The sequence below is a fragment of the Eubalaena glacialis genome, chromosome 20 (genome assembly GCF_028564815.1).
Source record: "Eubalaena glacialis isolate mEubGla1 chromosome 20, mEubGla1.1.hap2.+ XY, whole genome shotgun sequence".
In the NCBI taxonomy this organism is placed as follows: domain Eukaryota; kingdom Metazoa; phylum Chordata; class Mammalia; order Artiodactyla; family Balaenidae; genus Eubalaena; species Eubalaena glacialis.
The window spans coordinates 18,515,700-18,533,506 of record NC_083735.1 but is presented as its reverse complement, the minus strand read 5'-3'; the positions used below and the strand labels follow the sequence as shown (position 1 = coordinate 18,533,506).

The following is a 17,807-nucleotide window of genomic DNA, read 5'->3' as shown; positions in this document are numbered from 1 at the left end:
CAATGTTAATTCTTGTTAGGAAAAAAACAAAACAAAGGTGTATGACACAAGTGAAATGGGTCCCCACCAAACCAAACACCTTAACATTTCCACAAGTTTTAAAATTTGATCAATTGAACTTTTTCCTGCTCCATGCATACTTTTATCACCATCAGTTATATCACATCCTGGTAGATTCCACTTCAGGTTGTACTGACTTAGTGGTTTCTCAACTTCTTTGAAAATATTCTCACCTGTAGTTATTTCTTCTTTACTCAAACTCAGCACTGATTTCTCAAAAATAAAGAACAGCTGGCAGTACTGATAACATCTGACTCATTAAGAGCCAAAGAAAAACATTCAGAATCATTTGTCTTGTTCCATAATTAACTGCTGATGTGCCCCACTCTTTAAGCAACTGTTCTCATCAGAAAGCTGTACACAAAGCTTAAGTTTTCTCTGGATACATTCTTTGGGCTACTGCATTCAGACATGATATATAACTCACCATCAGTAAACAGCTTTGCTTGGCTAACAAATGGGCCACTTGTAAACATACTTTGGCTGCAGCCTTATTTTCGTGAAGAAATTATGCCGTGATGAGATACTCCATTTTAAAATTGCTAATTCTCCTGACTGTTGCTTTCCCATGAGTTGGGAATATTGTGATGAGGGCTTAGTCTAGTTATGTCAACATATGTTGTATTTTTTTTAGCACAGCTATAGTGTCACAGTTTATTATAATTTGATAATATAATTCACACTCCAACGTGCCTTAAAAGCACACCAAAGTGCACTTTTCTTGTTTTGACATAGTGGGTATGAATTGGTAACATAAACAAATAATAAAATGTTGTGGTTCAGAGATATACATGGCACAACTGCTGTCGGGTCATCATCTCCATCACTGATTTTGTAGCATTCCAAGCAGAAACATGAGATGATGAGAATGCCATAGGCAGTTTCTGTAGCAGCTACTCAACTTTCCCATTGTAGTGCAAAGATAGCCATAGACGGTACATAAATGTTGTGGCTGCAATCCAATAAAACTTTATTTATGGACACTAAATGCTGAATTTCATAATTTTCACATGTCAGGAGATGCTCTTTTTTCCCCCCAACCATTTAAAAACTGTAAAATCCATTCTCATGTCACTGGCCATACAAAATACAGACAGCAGGCTGGTTTTGATCAGTAGGCCATAATTTGCTGATTCTTGCTCTAGATTTAACAGAATATGGTGAGTCCAGAATTAATGGCTTAGGAACATTAAAAAATGATCAAGTATCTTTTATCCAAAAGCTAGGTTTAGTAAAGGTTATAATGTTCCTCTTCTAGAAGTTATAAAATATATTAGTTCTTGGAGACAGAAACCAAAACCAAAAAATTGATACAAACTCTGAAATTCAGCAACTACAAACTGAAATTCAGCAACTACATGGCTATTCAAAAGGCAATCTTTATAAAAGATCAAAAGGAAAAGAAACCAATTAGATACCTGCTATATTGTGTTGACTTTAAAAGAAGCCACAGTTAAGTTATACCAAATGCATTTACTTTGTACATCTTTCAGAATAAATGGGGAGACAGAAGTCAAATCTTAACATCCAGTTGAGGTATGCATAAAAAATAAGCCAACACCGTTGAAATGTAGAAGGCTCAGGTTGATATTTTCAATTAAGAGATTAAAAATCAGCTAGTTAATGAAGTTACTGAAGTTACTGAGTTCTGTTCAGTTGCCCAAATTAAAAAAAAAAAAAAAACGAACCACAATAGCCCCCCAATATTTCTAAAACAAAATTACCAGTCATCAACATATATAAGAAAACATTTCTGAAGCCTTTATTTACAAAAGCTTTAAAAACAAATAATCCCTCTGTTTCACAAATGTTTTGTTTAAAAAGGACCACCCAGTTACAGCATGGAAGTATCATGAATAAAGAATGTACAAGGGAAACAAACCAATGTGGCTAACGTTTGGAAATTTGCTACTACTACTGATTGAAGTGCAGATAACACACGTCATAACTTGTAGTCCATCATTTCAGGGCAGAGTTAATGATTACCAAAGTGTCTTCCTACACATGCTCTGATCTGGTCACATATTCTGCATGGCTAAATATTTCACAGTCTCTTTTGTCAATATATATAAAATAGATTGCAAAGATATACACAAAAAAATAAACAAGCATTACACTCCTCAGGTAATTTTATTAGCTACACTGTATATAGCTAATAAATTTATATTTTTTGTATTTTGTTGTTTTGCACCAAATCTCTCCATTATTTATCTTTGTAGCAACTATGAGAGCACAAATTTTTTGTCTTCTAATTTAATCTGGTACAAAATGTACCTAAAGACTTGCAATCTTTGGGTTTTAATGAAATTGATTTGTGTAATCAACAAATCAAGAGCATCATTAAGTATGGCTATAAAATTTTAAAAAATTAAAAATAAGGGTAAATAGCGATGGAATAAAAAGAAGCAGATCAAGGGAAGTGTGCTATCATAAAATAACTGCAGCTTCAACATCTTGGATACCAGTTTCCGGGCAGACACTAAACATCCAATCACAAAGGATTTTTCCTGAAGGGTGTAAAGCTGGTTTGAAAAATTCTTCAGTCCCAGAGCAGCCTACACATGCCAATTAGAAACTGACAGACACTAGATGTGCTTGGGAGATTAAGTACTACGTACAGAAACAGCAGTTACTAAGCTCCTCAGTAGTTTTTTTGTCTTTTTTTTTTTTTTGTAGTCTTGCTGAATCAACCATTTGCACAATGCATGTTCTATATTCTGTGGGTCCAAAGCAAGTAAATACTGTATAAAGTTGGCAGATGGTCATTTTTCCAGCTAAGAGCAAGAAAAGCCAAAACTGCTGATAAAACAGAGGATTTGAGTCAGAATCACTCTCTAAAGTGCAAAATTGATGGTCCACAATCTCAAATAGCTAAAACTCCTGCAGAATGGAAGGGAGACATGAAACAGGGAAATAAATTACAGTCAGTGCTAGTTAATTTAGGAAAGGGAAAAAACAAACCAAGCTCAAGTAAGTAATGTTTATCAAAGTATTCAATATGATGTACTGAATAGCTTTCCCCACTCTCTGTCACACATGCCTACTAACAAGTATATTAAGGCCAGATTTAACCTGAATGCTTTTCTATTTATTAAGATCTGAGATAGGAATGGTCACACTTAGTACTGAAAGGCAGAAAATAAAATGAGCTATGAAAGGAAAAAAAAGTAATGTCTGTTGTTCAAGGGATTCAACCAGAGATAAAACCTATATACAAGCATGTGTGTAGCTCAAATAAAATAAAAAGAACTGTTTCGTGTCATGACTGCTTGTTGGCTTCCTCTTCATATGCATTCCCTGTGCCATTCTGTACATAGGATGAACCAGAACCAAGGCCATACAAATGACCACAATATTTGGCATCATCAATATGATCTTCAAAGAACATCTAAAAAGGAATTTTGGAAGAAAAAAATAAAGATAATTTTAACCAAAAGGTACCACTGGTAATTTATATTTCAGCAATGTAAGTACTGACTGTTCATTAACTATAATGACAGCTCTTTTCTGTGGTGCTCCTCTGAAGCCACACATTTAAATTAAACGTATAAGACTGACTTTCTCAAGAAGTACAGAGCTCAAAAGAAACTAAAGAAAAAGACTACCAAAAAAATGTATAAACACAACGCCTTTCCTATTAACACTCAGACCATTTTTATGAGAATTTGTAATGGAAAAATGGCAGGCATTTTTATTCCATTAATTTAATAATACTTAATCATCAGAACGAATAAAAATAGCCAATAATGGGCAGGGGAGGGGAAGTTTAGGTTTATAAGTAGCCTTGAGTCTATGTGCAAGGCTAAGTTGGCTGAAAACAATCAAACCCCAAACATGTCTGGATAGCAAACCCTGAACATTCAGATTAGGTTATTATCCTTAATAAAGCCAAGAAAAATAAAGATAACGAATTAGTAGCACTCCACCATTAATTGAACCATTAAGGCATTTTTTAAATGCAAAACTGAAAACTCAAAAGGTTGTCTTAATTCTCTAATGAAGCACTGGGAAGAAGTAACAAAACAAAATATTTACTTGTCATGAACAGTCCAAATCACTTCTGAATCAATACCACTTAGCAAAATAGCTATATGCTTTCTATTGTATGTATTATTAACACATTTCTACAAAAAGTTTTAAATTCCCAGAAGAAGTATTCTCAGTCATTTCTTTAATGTCTAAGAGGATATACTCAAAAGAATTCTACAGTGAATATTTTGCAAGGAAAACTTTTTTGTAAGCAAAAAAGTCCGTTCTGTTTTGTTTCTGCACAATTGGCTTTCGTTTCTTTGCATTTAGCTACAGTGAAGTATACCTGTCACTTAACCTAAGAGTAGACCTGGGTTCATTAAATTTCATTCTTCCACACCTAACTTCTTTATATTTGAAGAACTTATCTCTGCCTTTTGCCACTTAAGGAGTGTCTGCCCAACATGATTTTTGATTTAACTATTTCAGATTTAACCCCTTTAGAATTCAAAACCTCTTTGTAAGAATCTACTAAAAAGCATGAGTCCTACTCTGTAAATCCTCAAAGAACTGAAGAATGGCAAGAGCAAACAGTATTTTCAGCAGCAGTTTAATACCTAAGAGAAGCCAATGCCAGGGGAAACTTAACATATGGATTCCTTGACTTGACAGAAGCAACACTGATGTGGCCAACAGAAAGTCCTCTGGAGTTCTCCCATTAGTAATGTGTATGACCTTGGATAAAGGCTACCTGCATCTGGCCTCTGTTTCCTCACCTAAGAAATAATATGGTTGGACCTACATGACTTCTAAGGTAGTTTAAATTTTTTATTCTACAAAGAACTTATTTTTTTTCATTGCCTTCTGAACTACATTTCAAGATGACTTATGATGACTTTTGATTACTTTCATTCAAGTGTAGTGAGTATGACTTACATGGTACCTATAATTATATCTTCACTTAATATGTACTTATTGCCCCAAAACTTTTGCCATTAGATTTTAATGTTCTCAACCTAACAACCAACTGAGAAAAATGCACTGATGTCTTCATACTTCTCTCATTTTGAAAAAGGCCATTCCTGTGAGCAATGAGTCAGATCCTGCCTGATGTTGTGGTCCTATCCGTTCCAGCTCTAACTGTTCAGCAACTTCCTGTAAACCACCCTACAAGAAAGAAAAATTGCTTGTCAAAAGAAAGAAACATTGCAACACTTGAATTCACAAATTACATAACTTAGACAATGACCAAAATAGAAATGAACTTCAGTATGTAAAGATGGACCTTATGAAGATCAGCAAAAAACAGAGAATGTGAATTACTGATGTATTTGTTGAATGTGGGAGATGTTTATAATTTAATAAAAAATGAGATCCTAATTGGGAAAATTTATCTTCATCATACTCTTTAAGGCATGTGGCAGGCAAATAACTTCCCTGAAGATATGGGGGAAGCAGATCGTATATAAGGTAACAGGTACACAGGGTAACATGTACCAAGTACATTCACAGTCCCTCTATCCACCCATCAATTATTATAAAACTGACTGTAGGCAGTTACTTTAAATTTTCTTAAGCTTCACACCAATCTATCTCTAAATAGTTTCATCTAAATAATTTGCACAAAACAAAGCTGTTACGATTAATCAAATCCATAAGAATTCACTAAGTGCTTAACTATGGTTTTGTTAGTTTAAAAAAGTTATGTTGTTGTAAGAATACAACTCCTTAGAAGGGTCTGCTAAACACCACATTTAAATATTGCTAGGATTAAAAAAAAGATAATGAGATTGAAAGAAAGGGAGAGAATACAAGGAGAGAGGGAGTGAGGGAAGGAGAATAAAGAGGGGGAAAATGGGAGGAGAGAAAGGAAAGAAACATCAGGACCAACGACAAAACACACACTAAGAAATTTCTCTAAATCGTTAAGGCCTCTACCAGCAAACTAGCCCTTCTCTACATCACAGCTTGAAACAGTGCTTTGCACAGCAGCTGCTTCAGGGCTAAAAATAGCACAAGGATTAGGTATCATTAGCAGCTGCTTAGGAGAGCAACAGAATAGAGCCATTCAGTACCACTGACTACAGGTCAAAAAGTACCTTTGTCATTAACCTAAATTTTAACACTGCCGGTAACTCGGGGCATATTCAGAATATCTAATATGCTTAGAAATTTTTCAACAACATACACATAATGAACAATAATTCGGTTCTCTGTTCCCCAAAACTGTCGTTGTACAGACATGTCAATTTTAAAAAGCATTTCCACAGCCAGATTAAAACATTTACGCCTTGGATTCTCAGCACACAATACTTTCAGGGGGTATCCTTTATTTCTTAAAAATTTCCCTGGTTATATGCTATATCCTGTAATGAGGCAAGCAAACTTTGGACAAAAGACCACTCTCATGATTTTCAGTTCATCTGTCAAAAGCAAAGTTTCCTTATTCAACTAAATTATTTCTTTCTGCATAAAAGTAAAACTCTTAAAGTTTTTTACCATCTCCTAAAAGTATAACCTTCCTTGCACTTCTAAAAAGCTGGTGAGGAGAAAACTTGATCAACCTTGATGTAAGTTCTATGAAGCAACCACTTTACATAAATGTTTTTCTTGAATTACAGCTTAAACACAAACACACCAGAAAAAACAAAACCACTATATTCCTTAGGCGTCTGTACCCCCATAGTGAATTCATTCCAAGACTAAAGGAGCACTTTTCCTTAATAAAGACATTTTCTTTTCTTTTTGAAAGAATTAACGTTCAGAAGTAACAAATCATTACACACATGGTAAGCAATGTCAGAATGTAAGCTGCTGTCTAGACAGGACCTACCCAATTACTAGCACTTACTACTAACAAGCTGACATCTATGGGCCAGGGGAGGAAAAAAAACCCTTTTAGCTATGTAATTTACTGCTAGTAACATGACCCTATGACTAGACCCAAGAAAATAATCTCTCACGAAGGTAAGCTGAAGGGGAAACTCTTTTTGCTACACGACTGACTATATCTGCACATTGCTGGCCACTTCAGACTTTATCTTGCATGGAAAGATGTGCGTGTTGCAAGAGAGTGAGAACTTGCACTTCTGTGCCTGAGAGGCTCAGATTCTGTGCTCGTTTATGTTCAATCTGGCAAGCAATGACAAAAATCTGATCTTTTGTTTAAATCTTGTTGAAAATTTATTCTGCCAATATATACTGAAGCTCTGAAAAAGGATTTCCTATAAACTATTATTTATGCAAAAAAGGAATCAAATGATCAGATAATGTAACTGCATTTAACATAAAACTTAAAAATAGGGTTTAAATCAACATCCCAACCCAGCACCTTATAAGTCAGTCACCCATTCTGAATACCATGCTGATTACAGATAAAGCCATTCGAAGCCTTACTTTGAGATTTTTGCAGCTCTTCATGAGGTACTTCACATCATAAATGACAGGAAAAAACAATCGAAGGATCTCAAAAAAGTCAAGTTCTTCTTCAGGCAAGTTAGAATTGGTCAGGATTTTGATTAAATAGCCAAAGTCATAACCACTACAAAAGGGTTAAAGAATAAAGAAGAGGGACCATAAATACCACAGAAATGAAAAGATACATTTTTTTCTGATACAACTTTTAAGTGAGTCACACTGTAGGCGGAAACAAAAAAAAGGAATGAACCAGAAAAAAGTACACAGAAGAAAAGAGAAAATAAACATGTTTACAATTATAATGGGAAAATGCCATCTTTTACAGACAGTGTCATTTCATCATTCAGGGATACCAATATACAGAGATCTCTACTACCCTCCTAAGCGTGTAGTCACTAAACTACTATTTTGCTAATCCTTGAATAGAGAACTCTCTAAAGAGTATCAAACTGTCCATAGCAGATATCTCAAAAAATAAAGATGAAAGGAAACTTGGCAAAAATGTCAAATGATGCAGGAAAACTGGCATTCAGAAGGCAAAAATAATGCAAATCTTCCCATCATTTACATAACAAGGTCATACACTTCAAAAACCCAAACAGTAATTCCCTAACAAAGTATCTTCACTTCCCGTAAGTGATTTTATTAATAATACTCTCTTCCCTCAAAATTTTGTTCCTGTCTCAATCCCCAAGAGATACTAATGGTAATGTTGAACCTTGAAGCGAAGGTAGTAAAGGCTGAGAACTAGTATCTAGAAAATAAAAAACCAACTCCCACACTCTAAAATCAACACCTCCTCTCCCTACTGTTTGGCTTTTCCACAGCTTTATATCAATACCTCTCTACACTCCCGTGCCACAATCACACCCCCTTCTTTTCCCTGTCTACCTTTCCTTTAAGGACCTCCCACAGAATGCCTTCCCTCAAGAGCTCAGCTCCAGCAGATTTCTCAGACAAGCTGTTTTCTTGTACTTCCCTTTAAAGTACATGTATTGTTTTCTCCACATGTTTAAAGGGTAGGTGTCACATCTTAAAATTTTTTTTTCCTTATGGCACATAGTTGGGACTCAAATATTTGATGAGAGATGCTATTTAACATATCTTTCAAGGGGAGATTACAAATAAAATTTCTATTCAATGTTTAGAATTTTACTTCTTACTTTAAAAAGAGAAAAAAATGTTTTTACATTGAAGACCATTAAGGAATATCAAGGAATAAACAATAAACAGCAGAAACCTTTAAATTTCTGGTAGCTAACAAGGAAGTAACTAACTTTGCTGTCTACCTAAAATGTGTCAATATATTTGCTTAGCATCAATACTAGTAAAAGGAAGATCATATTAGAGTTTAGGATTTATAAAGTTCTTCAACTAGTCTTTATCTACTAGAAATAGATTAGAATATGAAGAAAATATTTAATGACATTTAGTAGAATAAAATCTTAACATATCTTGACAAATACTCAAATATATCAGAGTCTAATCCAGACTCTAAACTATAAGAAGACATGACCCCTTTCTGTTTTTGTTCATCTTATCCTAGTACCTAGCACATGGTATTTGCTCAGGGTATTTTTTGAAAGAAAGAACCTGTCATACATAGTAATAAAAAACAGGACTATGCTTTCCAGTTCTTTTGTATCTTCATGACCAGGAAAGTAAAAAAAAGAACTCAAAAAACATTCCTGAAATTACCAGAGACTTAAGCCTCATTTCCTGAGGTATAGGCTCAAATGGAGAATAGAGAAAAAAGATGATAGGTGGAAATTAGTATGTTCAATACTCCAACTCAAAAATTACTGCTTAGTACTGCATTGAAGCTGACAATATGAACAGTCCTTCACTATTCTCATTCATTACACAGGCCAGCACTGGAAATTCTAAAGCATGCAGAAACTCTTATTTTTTTTTTAAATGTGTGAAGTGGACCAAGTATAAGAACATTAATATATGCAAAATGCAGTGCTTTTTAAAAAGATAACAAGAGACCAAATAAACTTCCCAAGGTCACTATTAGTCCCTGGGCTGCCAATTTAATTTAGTTTACTTAGGAAAATTCTTTCTCTTACCTAAAAGTCTATATTTACAAAATGGAATTAATTTCCTTTCCAGAAATTCTCTTCAACAATCTGGTTTTATTTTATGATAAGAATTTAAAACTACCACTTATTGAGAATTTACTGTGTGTAAAGCACTTTACTAGATGCTTTAAATATGTTATTATCGACCATTAAAACAATTCCGTAAGATAATTCTTCTAAGTGATTTCTTCCTGACACTCTATTAAAAAAAAACATTAAAATCCACCACAGAGACCCACTCCTAGCTTTCTCTTTGCCATTTTTTTTTCCATAGCACTTAATCACCATCTAACAAACCACAATATACATCTCATCATTTTAAAAAATTGTCTGCCTACTCCCACCAGAATGTAAACTCCATGAAATGAAAGATTTTACTCTATTTTGTTCGTAGCTTAATGCCTAGAATCTTACCACAGTGCTTGGCATATGGTAGATAATAAATAACTTTTTAAAAAAATGAGTAATGTTTTCATTCTAAGGCTTAGAAATGTTAAATAACCCTAGGTAACACAGATTCCAAATGGCACTGCTGGATTTAAACCAAGGTCTATTTTTCCAGCCTGTACTCTTTCCACACGCAATACTGTCTCTTAGTCTAAAATGGATCCCATATCATTAAATTCATCTTTACGTAGACCAACATTAGCCTGTCAAGAGTTAGGAGACTGCTATATGGCAGCCAGTTTTTTGTAACTAAGCCTGAAATTGCTGACACAGTGACCCAAGTGAAGTGTGAAGCAGCCAGGAAATGGTAACACAAATGCCATTTTCAATGTAATCTTTTTACCTATGAAATGATAACCATTTGACCCCTTCACAGAGGACTACTCCTGATGTCATAAGAAGTTCTGCAAAGTACTGGGTCTCAATTCCTTCCTCCTCATGTTTTTTAAACTGGATACCAGATGTTGTCAGTAGCTCTATAGAGTCTTGGGCATACATGTCCTCCCTGGCAGAAGAAAAAGAAAGACAACGTTCAAAAGTGCCATACTTCAAACTGTTTTTCTCCCACTTATATCTACAACTACAGCGCCAGAAATATCAAGAGAGAGAATGGGCTTGGGTCCATTTATTCCAATGCTTCACATATATGGAAGGAAAATACAACTTAAATACAAAGGTCATTTAGTATTTTAGAAAAATGTTCATATAGTAAATAATCATTCACAACAGTCCAATGGTGAGATTTTCATCTTTACTATCAATTTCATTAGCCTTTCACAAGTTAAGTAAATTTAGCTGGGTTTGAAACAAAGGGTCTTCTTCTCACCAGCAGCTACCACCACAAAGTAAGAGATGTGTTCTTACTGGGGGCTTTCGGTCTCAGCAGCCCGTTTAATGCTGCCAAATGGAGCTGCAGCCCCGGGGGTGAAGGCCTGTGTCTATCTCCCGGGCTCTCAGCAGGAGAGACTGAGTAGAAAACATCTACTGTGGCTGAGTTAAACCACATTCCGTCTTAAAGAAAAAGGAGATGCCTCCTCTCACCAATGATGAGCCTTTCAAATAGCTCTGATAGGTAGTAAACTGTTTAAAATGAAGGGCTCTGCTAGAATAGCATTAATTTCTTCTTCTAACAACCTTACTCCTAGAAGATTACCTCCCAAAAATCAAGCCAGGAAATCTAAATATAAAACCAATCTTTCAAGATTTTACTTAAGCCAAAAAGAAAGCCATCTCTAATTTGTAAGCACAAACACACAGGTATCCAAAACATTATATTAAATCAAAAAAGTGATCAAAATGGAAGTATGTTTCTGAGAATAAATGAAAAGTATTTCATGCATTGCCCACTGGATGCTTCCTTTTATTTACTTTTAAAATTGTGAGAATACTGGTTTTTACCACTTAGCAAAAGAAAATTCTATAAAAGCTTTAATAAAACAAAACCAAAAGGAACATTACACTTAGGCCAAAAAGTATCCTTATGGTCTACTCTCTGGAAATCAATTTACTATTAAATGTCTTTGAAAAATAACAAAACTAGCAACTGAAATATTTAAAAACAGAGAGGAACCACAACGATCACTGTCAAACTTCCCTGGAAAATGTCCCTGGAAAACCCTTGTTACAGAAGGGGACTGAATAAGTCCACATTTTTTCATTACACAACAGGTATTATTGTCCTTATTATACTAAAATATGTACCTTGAACAAGTAGAATCTCACTCATCGTGCCCCAGTGCTAAGAGACACGCTTTAGCAACTATAACCAACCAAAGGCATCCAGATTCTTTCCAGGCACATGTTATTCTGGGCCATATGTTCACTTTACTTTTATTTTAGTTTATTATCTTGCTCTCAATCAGAACTTAAGCTTGAAGAGGGCAATGATTTTTGTCTGTTTTGTTCAATGTTGTATCACCAAGGAGTACTGCACTATTGAAATCAGTATTTCCCAAACCTGCCCAATGATAACAATCACTCAGAGAACTCAGCAACAATATGGATTCCCAAGTCCCACACCTGGACCTACTGGATCACAACCTCCAGGAGAGAGACCTGGATGAGTACCTCTGGTGTTTTATGATCAAGTATCAAATTATACTTTAATTTTCATGTACATATCAACTCCAAATTCAGTTTAGAGCAAATTCCCAAACATTGGACTTTGGCAATAGAAAGCAGACAGAAGAGTTATAGGAACACTAAGTTAAATGACTATGACCAACTTTCCTCAACATTATGTCCCTGGGGCTTAGCACAGCTGCTGACACATTCATTCTAGGCACTCAATAAAAAAGTCAATTTTCATCTTTCTTCAAAATATCCAAGATTCATGGTGCTCTTTCTCCACATTAGGTAGAACTGGTTTTATCTTCCAACTGACCCTTTCTACTTAAATAATATTCTTCACTGTATCCTTAAACATCTCTTAAGATATTAACATTAGTATGAATGGTAGCAAAACTACAGTAGCACTCTCTGTATAAGAAAAAAACGTCTTTCAGAGATTGTCAACTTTACCAAAACTGAGACACTTAATGGTCACCTACTCATGTAATGCGATCACAGCATTATCTTAGTAAAGACCAATGTTCTAACGATCAGCTTGGAAAAAAGGTAACATGGAACAAATGAAATGGTAAAGAACTGATTTTAAAAAGGGTTATCTTTTGGGAAAAGGATAAAAGGGAATTTTCGGAACTAAAGTACTTATAAATGGTTATTATCAGTTTTAATAGAGTACCTTTCACCCTCTACCAAGTTCTGGAGTGTATATTATTAAATTCAATAGAGTAAAAACAAAGAGTCAGGCTAAACATAATGCAATTAGAAGCCATACTATTGCACCACTGACAACACTACCCTCTGAATTCATCAGCCCTGCTTTTCTTTAGATCTTATATGCTAAGTATCACATTACAGAGAATGGAGGTTCTTACGTGGCACTACCATTAATTGTCCTACAGCTTCTTTTACAATTTTCCAAATCGGATGTTAGATCATATGAAACAATCAGAGGCTGTCAAATGGAAGGACAGTGCAGTACAGTAATATACTCAAAATGTATTAAACATTTCCCCATCTTACAGTCAGTTTGTAAACAATCTGCCCTTACCCCCAAACACTGGAAACTTCCCTAAGCTATCAAGACTACTCGTACCAATGATATAGAAGTATTGTGAGTAAAGAAACTGGGTTTTGACCCAGGGCTTGAGTTAGAATTCAGATTCTGAATTGTTTCTAAAAGAAACACCAGGCTCAAAGATACTATTACTTCTCCCATATATAACTTACAAAAGGTTTTGTGGACTGACCTGAGAATATAAACATTATATAATATTGATTTAAAAGGAAAATGCACCCAAGTTTCCAAGAACTATCTCACCACCTGTGACATGTAATCTACTCATACACTGGAGTATGACCATAATAAAAATCTCTTCACAAGAAGGGTAACTATTACAACAAAAACATATATATTTCAAATTGCACTCAAAGTTTGAAAGCAAAATTAATGTTGTAAGATTATTTTTTCTATCAAGAAGTATTTTCAATACCCAGTTTTCCAAATTTCAAAATAGTGGCAGTCATACTTCTCAAATAACATCTCTAAAACTCAAAGTATTTGCATTTAAGTCTTCTTTATCCTAATTTTTTTGTCCCATGATAAAAAGAAATGTAAACTTTTGAAATTTTAGGTTTTAAATATTTCCAGGATAATGACATCAAATTCAGTTAGAATTTCATTTGTCATACTTGAGGGAAATTAATTCCTAAAATTAAACTAAAAAAAAAAGTTTGGGTTAAATTTATTTCCCACTTACGTCAAATTAAATTTAAAATTAAACTGCCAAGTTGAAGTTCCTGGAGGGTATTCTCCTTGCTCATTCATAAATGTCAGTCCTAGCTGAATTATCTTTAACAAGTCCACGTTACACCGCAGTAGTTGGTACTGATAGTCAGCATTGCTCCTGAATTCTCCAATGGGTCTTGCAACCACACCTGGAAACTCGGTGTCCTGTAAAATAGTTTTAAGGTTCATTATTTACTAAATGGTCGAGACCACAATCCACAAATTCCTAGAATAAATAATTAATTTGGGGTACAAGTCGAAGAATCCTGTTATAGGTGATATTCTACACAATTCACGTTCAACTGCAAAGTACCTTTTAACTAGGAAGAGCATTACTTTTTAGAACCATAAAATAAAACTCTGCAAACTTAATGACTTCTTCTTACTTTAAATATCATATTAGTAAAAAACTACTATGTATTAGATACACATAATAATGCAACTGAGTACTCCATTCCCAAGGAAGGGGGAAAAAGTCACAAATTCATGTTTCTCAACAGGTGTGTGAAACTATGCTCACTGTATTCTAATGTTAAAACCAATGAAGAACTGGTTAAAAGGAATGGAAAATGCACCATACTTTCCGATTGCTTTTCTGAAGTAAGGTTTATCTAAACACCAAAACCCTCCTAATTTCTTGGGCTAAAACAGTACTCTCTCTACAGTCCAGAGAAAGCACATCCTTAAAAACTGCTAAAAACTGCATGCCACCACTCATTCCTGTAGAATGTTAAGCACATCTCTAATGTCACTCCTTATCATCTGAGAAAGAAATGATCACTATGAATTCCTACTAGAAAAAAATAATTTCATTCTAATTGTAAGTACATCTATTAAATAGGACATTATCTATGTACACTCAAATATTCATATTTTAACCAATCAACCTGCCCCTCCCAAAAAAAGAGTATTAATTTATTTGTATTAAATATACTAAGAAAATAGTATATCAGTTTAGTATTAAAGTTCAAATTAGGAAACTAAGAACAAAACCTAAATACCAACTCATATGAAGCAGTAAAGAAATTAAAACTTTTCTAAATTCAGTCCAACTCAACAACCACTTTATTGGATGCTATGTGTTATGCTAGGTGTCGGGGAAGAAAGGATGATTAAGACACTAATCTCTTACCTCTCGAAGCTAATAATCTAGAAAACAGTAGAGAAGCCAAAACACAATAGTAAAGAAGCAAAATAATTAACTGAGTAGACAAGCTAGGCAGATTGAACAGTATATGCAAAAGTAGAAATGCTTAACAGTACTGTGTGTCCATGGAACTCCACTGGTAATTTAAAAACAAACAAAAAACTGCAGATCAACAATGCTTCACTGGGAGATGTGAATTTTTTTGTTTGAGAAAGACATTCAGGAGTTCCATCTGGTATTAATATTAGGCCTTAATGTTGCTAGGAGCAGACCTGGCACTCACAGCTAGGTCCTAGCATTCTTCTGCTGAATATAAACAGTTTCACACTATAACATCAGACAAGGCCAGTCTGTAATCATGACTGAACATAAGCAAAAACACAGACATTTGTCCAAACCACAAAAATGACCAAACATCTTTCTATCTTGGCTGAGTGACTGTTCTTTATAGCTTTAGCCTCACTCCAGTCTTCTCTCATTCTAGTTGAGACTCAATAAGATACCCTTTCATGGAATTACCCGAGCTTACTAACAGCATCCAGTTCAGAGCAAAGCCCTGCTTCCTTACTCCTTTCCTAAAACCACCTGCCACAAGCCCAAATCCTAAAAGTCCTAACACTCTCTTACTCAAATGACCCATGGTTCTAAGAATGCATTTTCCCTCAGCGCAATGAGTAAGAAACCCAACTTGTCATATTGCAGGTGTGTTCTTGGTGGTCTTTAGTTGGAGGTCATTGACAAAATTCTCTTTTTATAATTAAATTAATCACTAAAAAAAATCAGCCAGAAGGGTTGAATTCAAGATGTTTAAAATCCCCTTTCCTCTTTCATAAAAAGCATTTTAAGGATTTTGCTCATAGGCATACCATAGCAACGTAATTATATTTTCGGATAACTTGACGAATTTTCTTCATCTCTTCATCCAGGTTGCAAGCCCAAACTTCACAAATTCTTTGGCTATGATCTACAGTTGCTGCTGGCATAGTGAGGGCACAAGGAGTCTAGCTGCCAAGCATCAAAATGTTATACTTGATTGAAGATTTGTTTCGTAAAATACTTTATCCTTTATTTATGTACCTGTCAAAATAAGAACCAGCTATATGAGGAATCTGAATCACAGAATAACTGAGCTGACAGAAACCTAAGAGATTATCTATTCACAGTCCTTGCTTTATAAGAAAATCAAAGTTTAGAAAGTGACTTGTCTAAAGTCACACAGCTAATCAGCAGGATAAAAAGGACTACAACACAGGTTTCCTGGTTCTAATATGTTATGTAAAAACAGTGTTTTTTGTGTACATACTAATCATTTAAAAAATTTTTCATTACTTAAAAATTGCTCTGAATTCAACTCACTCTCTGAATTAAACTTTATAAAGACATCCCTTTCCAGAAAAAAAAGGAAAAGTGACATGCTGATATACATGTGAAAAGATCAGATCAGATGTTACTAGGGCAAAGATAGTATTTGCTTTTATTCCTCATTAACTGAACATTCAAAGTCTGATTTAACTACAAAATCTACTGGAATTTATTCAAGTCAGATTGGAGGGGCCAAAAGTAAACCAATTTAAAAAAAAAAGTTCTTTCTGAGCAATATATAACAGCCACAGAAACTGTTTCCATGTCTGTAACTGTGGATGGAAAAAGAAAGCAAGCAATAGAGGGTCTGCATTTCAAATTGTTTCTAATTTCCTAAAAACCAGAGCATTTTCCCTGGTTACCAAACACACATGTCACGTTTCTGGTCCCTAAACACAGGTTTCATGGTATATAATGATAACAGTACAGACCAACATTTTGATTCTTGAGCAGGGAAATTCCAGATGCGCTTTCATTTTTCACACAACTTTGAAAAAAATCATAACATAAAGTGTAAAAAAGGGAATTATGACCTCCCCTTCTAAGCTCTGCAGTCACAAATGTAACCTCGAGTGCTCTAAAAACAGAAACCAAAGATCCAGGGGCCCCTTCCTTTATAACCCTCTTCGCTAAACACAAACACACACACAGTGGAAAGATCCAGGGCCCCTTCCTTTATAAGCCTCTTCGCTAAACACAAACACACACACACACACACACACACACACACACACACACACACAGTGGAAAGACCCTGTAGTTGAACATTGCTTTCCTCCACCTCTCTCTACTACAGTTCCAGAAGCCCTGAAGAGGCATCAGAGGCCTTCTCATTACTGGAGGTAGCATCTCCGAACAGCGGGTTCCCAACGCGAGGACAGTACAGACACACTCAAGTCACAGATAACTCTCTTCCCTGGCAGAGAGCCAGAGAGAAGGTGCTGATAACCATTGACCGGAGCCGGATGGACTCCCAAGCACCGCAAACGAGAAGCTAAGGATCTAGGCCACCGCCCTCCACTCCCAATTTCCGCCCCACAGCATCGAAGCCCCAGGTACAAAGCCTTCGCGTCATCACTCCGCGCCACACCCTTGACATACCCCCAGCCCCAGTTACCCTCCCCCCTCCACCCGCCGCCCAGCCCCTTCCTTCGCCAGCCGCGCTCCAGCTGGCGCCATCGCGCACCCGCTTAGGTTCGTCATTCCCGCCCCCTTCCTACTTCTCCAACCCGCCCCTCCCCCCGCAAGTCTGTGGCAAGATCTACTTGTGTCGCTGAGCTCGCGCTCCTCCTCCTCCTCCTCGCCATAGAGACAGCACCCAGCGGCGGCGGCGGTGGCGGCGGCGGCGGCGGCGGCGGGTGCCCCATAGACACCTCTCGCCCGGCAAGGGGGAAAGGGGAGCCGGAGCTGCGCCGCACCGCGCTGCGCCGTCGCTTCTCGCACGTCCGGGCGGGGGCGCCAGATGATG

General features: G+C 35.9%; 2 protein-coding genes across 3 annotated transcripts in view; one reads left to right on the top strand and one right to left on the bottom strand.

Moving 5' to 3' along the window:
* The window catches only part of ZDHHC2 (zinc finger DHHC-type palmitoyltransferase 2), a 75,488-nt gene extending 70,120 nt beyond the window's left edge, over positions 1–5,368 (top strand). Inside the window, exons 16-18 of one of the 2 annotated variants that reach the window (XR_009698805.1) lie at positions 3,378–3,497; positions 4,702–4,843; positions 5,105–5,368. The gene's annotated coding sequence lies outside the window, so the exon portion shown is untranslated. Of the gene's footprint in view, positions 1–3,377; positions 3,527–4,701; positions 4,844–5,104 lie in introns of both variants that reach the window. The other variant, XR_009698804.1, reaches the window with a different exon arrangement.
* Positions 1,798–17,691, bottom strand: CNOT7 (CCR4-NOT transcription complex subunit 7). The gene is made up of 7 exons (XM_061177529.1): positions 17,605–17,691; positions 15,844–16,054; positions 13,802–13,995; positions 10,321–10,482; positions 7,426–7,570; positions 5,086–5,196; positions 1,798–3,448 (listed from the first exon to the last, which is right to left on the bottom strand). The coding sequence occupies exons 2-7, from the start codon at positions 15,958–15,960 to the stop codon at positions 3,320–3,322; spliced, it is 858 nt and encodes a 285-aa protein (XP_061033512.1). The 5' UTR covers positions 15,961–16,054; positions 17,605–17,691; the 3' UTR covers positions 1,798–3,319.
* Positions 17,692–17,807: the final 116 nt, after the last annotated feature.

Bases quoted from the DNA above. Each gene is read 5' to 3' on its own strand.
- CNOT7 (XM_061177529.1), bottom strand. From the start codon at position 15,960: ATGCCAGCAGCAACTGTAGATCATAGCCAAAGAATTTGTGAAGTTTGG. The intron at 13,996-15,843 runs GTATGCCTATGA...ACTATTTTACAG, and splicing joins AATATAATTACGTTGCTATG to GACACCGAGTTTCCAGGTGT. The intron at 3,449-5,085 runs GTATGAAGACAT...ATTCCTTTTTAG, and splicing joins CCTTTTTCAAAATGAGAGAA to ATGTTCTTTGAAGATCATAT.